The sequence below is a fragment of the Nelumbo lutea genome, chromosome 2 (assembly GCF_056320005.1).
Source record: "Nelumbo lutea isolate HS-2025 chromosome 2, American lotus-T2T, whole genome shotgun sequence".
Taxonomy (NCBI): Eukaryota; Viridiplantae; Streptophyta; class Magnoliopsida; order Proteales; family Nelumbonaceae; genus Nelumbo; species Nelumbo lutea.
Window position 1 is genome coordinate 108,276,720 of NC_142685.1, and position 8,761 is coordinate 108,285,480.

General features: G+C 39.2%; 1 protein-coding gene across 1 annotated transcript; it reads left to right on the forward strand.

Annotated features, from left to right (window-relative positions):
- The first annotated feature begins 3,592 nt into the window (after positions 1-3,592).
- LOC148872636 (polygalacturonase inhibitor-like) lies at positions 3,593-5,093 on the forward strand. Its single transcript, XM_088972557.1, has one exon. It carries the CDS (start codon positions 3,822-3,824, stop codon positions 4,854-4,856), a length of 1,035 nt encoding a protein of 344 aa, XP_088828683.1. The 5' UTR covers positions 3,593-3,821; the 3' UTR covers positions 4,857-5,093.
- The last annotated feature ends 3,668 nt before the right edge of the window (positions 5,094-8,761 follow it).

Sequence of the window (8,761 nt, forward strand, 5' to 3'; positions counted from 1 at the left end):
GTACCCAATGGTGACGGCCCCGCACGTGCCACCTCAGCCCTGCCAATAACGGCTGCAGCAGGTTGGTAGTGACGGTTATACCCGCCCTGTCAGATGCCAACGGGGAGAGGTAACAGATTTCTGCTATAAGGAGTTTAGCATCAAGGCGAGAGGGGGATTCATCTATGGTACGCACGCAATCTCCACTCTTAGTCTTCATCTTCCTCCTTGTTTCTCCTACCAAGTACTAACTTAATCATTGGAGAGTTCCCGCCGGATAACTCCCTCCGGGAATTTTCTTCTTCTCAGGTATCTTCCAGGAGCCAAGTGAGCGCCAAATAGGAGTGAGCGGATCGCGCTACATCAAAAGCAAACATATATGATACCATTAAAACAACAATTCAAATTGAAAATAAATCAAATGTCTTGTACGTAGACTTGAAAAGCTTTAAACAGTGCTTTCGAATCATCGTTGATCCGGATGGTCGGACCATTTGGCCCAGAAACCATTCATGCAACTCGTTTCATTTCACCCTTAATCCATTCTTAGGCCAAAAATAGTTGACTTGATCAGAGAACCGCTGACCCAAGTGGTTGAACCATCGACCTGTTAAGAAGAAGAAGAAGAAGAAGAAGAAGAAGAAAAAAACAAGATTTGCACTTTTGCAAAGGTTGGAGAGAAATCAAATCTCAGGTTTGAGATATGTGACTGTTGCCGCTGCATCTGTTGTCGCCACCATCACCATCGTCATTGCCGGCCGGTGAACTTCAGATCCTCCTCCTTCTTCCCTCCTTGGCTCCTTCCCTCCTTTTCTTTCTCTCTTTCATTTTCTTTGTTTCCTTTCTCTCCTTTCTTTCTTTATTTCCTTTTCTTCTTTCTTTCTTTCTTCTGTTTTCTTTTTAGCCGACAACTACATAGTCTCTCTTTTCTCATATTGATAGAAGCCTAAAAGTTGCCCTAATAATCCAACCCCACCTGATTTTTTTTACTTGGATATTCAAACCGTTAACCCAGAAAACCGTGGTCATAGCGGTTCTATTTCCGGATCATTTTTAAAACCTTGATTTAATATTGGGTATATCCTATAAGCTTAGCACAAAAAAAAAAGACCGAAAAGCACCAAGACAGACATACTGAGAAGTAAAAAAGGGATCAAATACTCAAAAATAGGGGTATTAACAGTCTGATTTAGAGAAGATCTCATTCCAAAACCAATAAATTACTGTGAAAATCAAACAAAATCAAACTATTTTGGTCCCAAGGTCCCGACCAGCAGGTTAGTAAGATCTGCTGGTTGTAGTGGAGACTTAGGATTGAATCCCGCCTGTACCTGGGTTGGGGATAGCAGTTTGGGGGATGGGCTACCCTCGTTGTGTATCCCCTTGGAGCTGAAAAGAAAAAGAAAAGAACATTTTGGTCTGGTTTCTATATGGTTTGTTTATTCTATTGTTCTATTGGGCTTAATCCAATCAGAAAGCCCAAATACATTCCTACATAAATGACAAACAAAATTCAAATATCAAAATGAATTGTTAACTAATGCCACCTTTTAAAGTCATAAATTTCATTCACAATTTAACAAACATAAACATATCCTTGGGCACATCAAATTACAATTTATTTTCATTGAAATGTTGAGTATGAAGTCCTCAAGAAACACACCGCTATTTTATCCAATGCAATGAGGGTATATATGATTCTTTTTTTATTTTCACTCTTTTTTTCTTTTTATTGAAGAAGCTAAGAGATATCATTTTCTTTTGTTTAGTTCTTTTTCTATAACTTGACATTTTACCTTCTTCATTGATTGGCCAATTACAATTGAAATATATGTATTAGCTCAGGGAATTGTTAATGCCAATGCTACCAAGTAGAGTAGATGACTTGGTTAAATGCATTAACCTTCTTATCTGATCTGCTAATTATCCCCCATCCGTCCAACTCATCCAACTTTCACGAAGAACTCTAATGACAAATGTTATGTTTTAAACTCAAAATCTCAACTGCGCATGCTTTTACTTTTTTTCCTTATTTTTTTCTCAATTTATGAGCTGATTTGCTTTACCATTTGAGTCAAATCCAATAGCACGAACATAGACCTAAAGAAGGGAGCCTTTTCCAATTAGAAAATTTCAGCCATTCTAAGCCCTAAATACGAAACAATTTTGTTTTTCAATAATATGGAATTAGAAAATAATATTTTTGTATTATTTTATCGATGTTCTTTTATTTTAATATTTATATTTCTAGTTTTCTCAATTTTGATAGAAAACTGAGTTTTGCATTTTTTTTTTTTAATTTAAAACCATCATGGATTTCTTTCTGAGGAAAAATAATTTAGTAAGTTTAGTTGGACATAAGAGTGAAACTTCAGTAAAAGCCCATATGTTATTAGGATCAACACCATGGCCCAACCTCGTATTAGGGCAATCTGCAAGTTACAGTACTAGTTGATTGAGGTTTTTTAACGTTTAAGGGGAAGAGCTTATTTTGCATCGATAGCAAGTATTTGTACTGAAATTTGACCATGAATAAAATGCAAAGAGACAAAACCAGGACGATGAAAACCCACTAGCTTAAATCCCCAGAAACATATAAAACCAAAGAAACAAAACCAGGACGATATCAAAACCCACCATGTAGGAAAAGGATATTTGGATGAACAAGGAGGTTGGTTATGGACATACCATCTTTATACTTGTTTTGCTTTGTTTAAGTATTAACTGTTTTCTTTTCTTTTTCTCAGTCAAAACCCAGCAATTCTATTACCGACTAGTACAAGGGACAAAGCTAGGGATTGTAGTAGTAGCTCGACATGGATGTCAATTGGATTGGATTTGATCCAATAGGATTCAATCCAATGTGAGTCCATTATAAATGGATGAGGTCTAATCTAATTCAATAATTATTTGGAACCATTTTGGATTAGTGTAATTCAATGTGTGCATCGTTCAACCTCTTCAAATTCGTTTTAATTTAGATTGGTTTTAATCCAAATTAATCCAATCTATTTACACCTATATTCTTATTTTATATATCAATAAATCAGATAATAGCTTAATCCAATTCAATTCAATATAAATTTATTATAAATGGACCAGATCCAATACAATCTAATAAATATTTTAGACCAAATTGATTCAATCTAATATGTCTTATTGGTCCCCGTTCAATCTGTCCAAATTAATTTTAGACCGGACAGGATCTAATCCAAAACCGACCCATGCACACCCTTACTTGAAACCCATATTTGCACTCCCATTTGAACCGAGCATTTGAGGTTTGAAGTCGATTAAGAATGAAAAATCTCTCAGGAATTCGAATGGATGATATATACTATTTTGCAAGCAAGATTATTCCTTTTCATACACAAACATAATCATGATACGAGGCAATTTGACGTCGCTATGTACCTAAGTCAATCCGTGTTTCGTTATCAACTTCTCTATTTACGCCTACGCGTGATGTGTCTATTCAGTGATGAGCATGGACCATGGACTTTGAATAATGACACTGACACTGTAAATCTAGATATAATAAAGATAAAGAAATGGGTCCTACGCCATTAATTGTCTTGTTCACAGCAGTCTCATTCCAATGCCATTAGTTGAACTAGATCACAGAATTTCATTCCTTGGTTGTGGAACAAAAATCCCGGTTTTGGAAAGTTAAAGAAACTCCAGAGATGGCTGACTTCATCGCTTTGTACTTAACTACAGAGCTCAGAATTGGATGAGATCAAGCAATGGATCGAGCCTCTATAAATTGAAGACCGTTCTCTGCAAATTTTCTCAATCAGAAAAGAAAACGTTTCATCCTTAAAGAAAGGAGAACAATCGAAATGGGAGTTCATGGCATTACAGGTTCACTCTCTCTTCCCCTTGTTTTTCTCTTCCTAGTCTCCTCATCTCTCCCTTCTCTCACCATCTCCGCCGCCTCCTCCGTCCGCTGTCATCCCGACGACAAAACAGCCCTTTTAAAAATCAAGCAGTCCTTTACCTCAAAATTCCCTTCAGACTTAACCCCATGGGATCCCAACACCGACTGCTGTGACTGGGGCTACGTCCAATGCGACGATCAAACCAATCGCGTCAACGTGCTCAACATTTTCAATACTGGCATGGATCGAATACCAGAAGCTATCGGCGACCTTCCCTACCTGGAAATTTTACAGCTCCAGCGAGTCACCAAAATTAGCGGCTCCATCCCCTACTCCATCACCAAGCTTCAAAACCTCAAAATCATCCGCATGTGGAGAATCAATCTCTCTGGCTCCATTCCCGAATTCCTCACCCAACTCAAGAACCTCGAGTCCCTCGACTTGTCCTACAACCGGCTTTCGGGTCCCATTCCGGCTTCCCTAGCAAATCTGCAAAAACTGCGTTACCTTTACCTCGACTGGAACAAACTGACAGGACGCATACCTGACTCATTCGGGAGATTCAATACCACAGGTGGTTTCTCTCTTGATCTATCGAACAACCTTCTGTCTGGTGAGATCCCTGCTTCGTTAGCAGAATTCAACTACGTTTCCATCGACCTCTCTTACAACAAGTTCGTGGGTGACGCGTCCGTTTTGCTCAGAGAGAACGGAGCGGCCCAAAATGTGTATCTGTCGAATAACCTGTTCGACTTTGACCTCTCCAAGGTGAGATTTCCAAAGAACTTGTCGTTTCTGAAGCTGTCGCACAATAGAATTAGAGGAAGCATTCCGGAGCAGATCACCGAGCTGCCTTCGTTGCAAGTGTTTGACGTAAGCTATAATCGGTTATGTGGGAGGATTCCGGTGGGTGGGAACGTGCAGAACATAGCTGTGGGCTACTTTATTCATAATAAGTGTTTGTGCGGACCGCCGCTCCCCAACCAGTGTAAGTAATCCGGCACCGGCGGAAGAGAAGAAAGGGAATTTGGGAACAACGGGACACCATAACAATGTTCAAAATATATATTAATTATAGTATTAGCACCTCCAATAAGGCAATAATCTATAGTCGTCTGTAATTTATTGTTCTTCTTTTTTGTTGTGGTTGCATGTGTGCAACGCTTTATGTGTGATATGTTTCAATTTCAAATAAAATTGTATTTGTTTGCCGTGCAAATTCATTTGTAGTAATACGAATGCGTGGGAGTACAAATCAGAAATGTATAAATTCATTTTTTACTTTGGCTTTTGCTTTAATTTAACTTTTATTGTACTTCATTTGCACTTCAAACAAGGTCAAATTAACTTTGAAATGAAAATAAGGATCCGTTAATTTGTTCATGGGAATAAAGCTATGGAATTGGAATTCGATTCCCTTTCCTATTGGAATGACATTTACTCATTTGAGAGAATCATCATTTCCTCCCCCTCCCTTGGGAATGAGAAATGAACATATGGGAGATTCATTAAACCATTCTGATTCTGAATTCAAGAGAGGTTTTGACCCTAAGGCTCAATTTGGAAGGAGTACAAATACAAATATGCATAGTGTACATACATACAATATAATACAAAATATAAGGTTTTGCACTCTACAAATTTCCATTTGTACTCCTTCCAAAATGAGCTTAAATTAATTTTGCATTCAATTTATTTGCATTTCCATGCTTTAAATGAAATTGCAATGTAAATATGGGGGGTAGAAATGATGAAAGTGCATACACTACAACACTTGTTCATTACATGTGACTTGGAACGTGCAATTTGGTTTCAATCTCAAGCTTCAAGAGATCAAGTGCATGGTAATGCGACCAAGCAAAGTAGCCTTGAGACTACAACCCCCACCATCCATCACGTGGCTTTTTCAAATTTAGACAAATGGCATTTTTTGAAAAGTTATTAAAGACCGCACGCCACTATCACCATTCAGAAAAGTAGCGTTCTCATTTTCTACAAAACTAGACATGTGGCATTTTCTGAGAAATTCCTACTGTAGAGAACACTGATGTGGGCCCTACAGCTACTGTCCCACTGTGTTCGTAGGGTAGAAGATGTTCTAGTCAGTCTAGGGTTAGCTATTGGTCATTTAGATGTTTTAGTTATTTATTTTAGTCTTATTTTTTGCTCTATTTGTTATGTAAAGATTAAGGGCAGATCTGTCCTTTCCATGTAATGAGCATAACATATAAATATTAATTAAAGTGGCGGCGACAGAACATTAAGCTTCTGCTTCTCCTTTCAACTCTTGTGTTCTATTACTTCTCCTCCCTCTTCCTCTTCTTTCCTCTTACCTTTCTTCTTACTTTCGATCCTGAAATCCATTAGGGTTCAAGACTGATAACAGCCCTGAACTTCTACTTGGTATCAGAGCTAGGGTTTCTCATGTGAGTCTAGTCCAGCCGACCACATGAGAACCATCTAGGGCTGGAAGCTGAGAAAGCAGAGTTCGTTGACTGGTTCTTGGAGATCTCTAGAGGATTAGCGAATGTTTGAAGAAGTGCCACAGTTGCAGCAAGTTGGTGATCAAGAAGAATCAGAGAAGGCTAGGGTTTGGGTAACCTTGGTAGGCAACGAACTGCATCCTATTTTAAGTCTTTTATTTTCTGAGAGAAGTAATATCAGAGAAGATAGGTTGGACCTATCCAGCAAGGGTGGCCGAACCACTCTAGGGTTTTATCTCTCTATTCTCTAGGGTTTTGTCTTTATCCCTACGGCAAACCCTAGTATTGGACTGAACCTTGTGATCTTATCCCTGCGGCAAACCCTAATAGTTCTCCTCAACATTGATCAATTTTAGGGTTTCATATTAACCCTTATCCATATGGTACTATCAGGAGTGTACAGCTCTTAGGACTGATTAAAACCTCAAATTGGCTTCAGCATATCAAATTGTTCTTCAAACTGTTTTTCAGTTTTCTTTTGGGGTTTCGAACACTTCTAAAGGGGTGAAAACAGTTCCAACTGTTGCTGTTGTGTGTGGTTGTTGATTTCAGATCAGTTTATACATGTTTCATGCACATCTACTGTGAGTACAGATTTGTTCTATACTGATTTTGTGATTGTGGTTGGTAGTCCTAGTGCTGGTTTTGACTGTAATAACCCTAATTTTGAGAATTTTGGTTCTTGACCGAAATGGAGTTTAAGAATCAAGCAGAAGGCATTTTTGGGAACAGCAGTTATGGTGGTGGTTCTGAGACAGGTTTTTAGATTACAACCGTAAAGTTTGATGGATCAAACTATTTGGAATGGGCCCAATCAGCCATGATGGCTATTGGGGGAAGGGGCAAAGTAGGGTATCTCTTGGGAGATGTAGCAGAACCTTCTAAGGGAGACCCTATGTATACCAAGTGGGTCCAAGAAAACTATTTGGTTATGAAATGGCTCTGTAATTCTATGCAGCCCCATATTAGCCGAAATTACTTATGGGCAAAGACAACTAAGGAGATATGGAATGTGATGAAAGAGACTTACACCCAACCCCTTAATGTTGCCAGAGCATATGAATTGAAATGTGAGGTGAATTCCCTTAAACAATGAGAGAAACCGATGTCGGTCTACTTCTCTACCTTGAAGTCCCTGTGGCATGAGATTGATCACTTAGAGACTCTTGAGTGGGAGAGTCCCAAAGATGCTCAGGTACATAGAAAGCACATCAAGACAAACAGAGTGTTTGAGTTCCTAGCAGGACTGAATTTAGAAAATGATATTGTGAGGCAGCAGATGTTGACCAGAGATAGTGTGACCCTCTCTCAGGCATACTCCTTAGTGCACAGTGAAGAAACCAGGGGGAAAATCATGATGCAACCTCAATCGCTTACACCTGCCTTGGTAGCTATCAAACCCAAAACAGAGGGTGATTCAGAGAGGGACAGAAAGAAGGAAGATAAAAGGGATGTGGTGTTTGAGCATTGCAAGGAACCTAAACACACAAAAGAAACATGTTAGAAGCTGCATCCACATTTGGTCCCAACAAAGTTGAGAAATAAAAAGGGTAATGCTCATGTGGCTATGACTACTGATTTAGCATCCTCATCTAGCACAAGAGGCACACCATTAGAGACCTTAGCTGCAGTTCGGGCTGCTCTAATACAATTGGAGAAGGAAGTTGGCAGTTCAGCTCAATTACCGCAGTCATCGTCAGCTCAGGCCACATCGGCCTTTGCACACTCAGGTACTCGAGCCTCAGCCTACCATGCATCCGCTCCAGGTACTACTGAACCTTGCTGGGTAATAGATTCAGGTGCATCCGACCATATGACTAGCTTTCCCTCTTTGTTTACTACTTATTATTTATCTTCTGGTAGGGATAAAGTATCTATAGCTGATGGCTCTCTTGTCCCTATTTCTGGCAAGGGTGACATCAAACTGTCGGATACTATATCCTTGTCCTCTGTCTTGCATGTTCCTAAACTGGATACTAACCTCCTTTCTGTTAGTAGTATTACCAAACATTTGAACTGCGCAGTAACTTTCTTTCCTGACCGATGTGTTTTTCAGGACCTGGAGATGAAGAAGGTGATTGGGACTGGTCGTGAGACGAATAGAATCTATCAGCTCGGGGAGAGTCTGTTTCCTACTTTGTTTGAGTCTGTTGAGTCATCTTAATTGAAGTGTGAAAGTTGTGAGTTTGCTAAACATTATAGGAACTCTTATTCATTGAGTAATAAAATGAGTAATAGTTCTTTTGATATTGTGCATACTGATATTTGGGGGCCATATCACATTCCTTCTATGGGTGGGTACAGGTATTTTTTGTTATTTGTTGATGACCACACCCGGTTTTCTTAGGTTTATCTTATGAGTTCACGAGATGAGGTGCCTGCCCTGACCCAAAACTTCCACCAAATGATCCTAACCTA

Bases quoted from the DNA above. Each gene is read 5' to 3' on its own strand.
- LOC148872636 (XM_088972557.1), top strand. From the start codon at position 3,822: ATGGGAGTTCATGGCATTACAGGTTCACTCTCTCTTCCCCTTGTTTTT.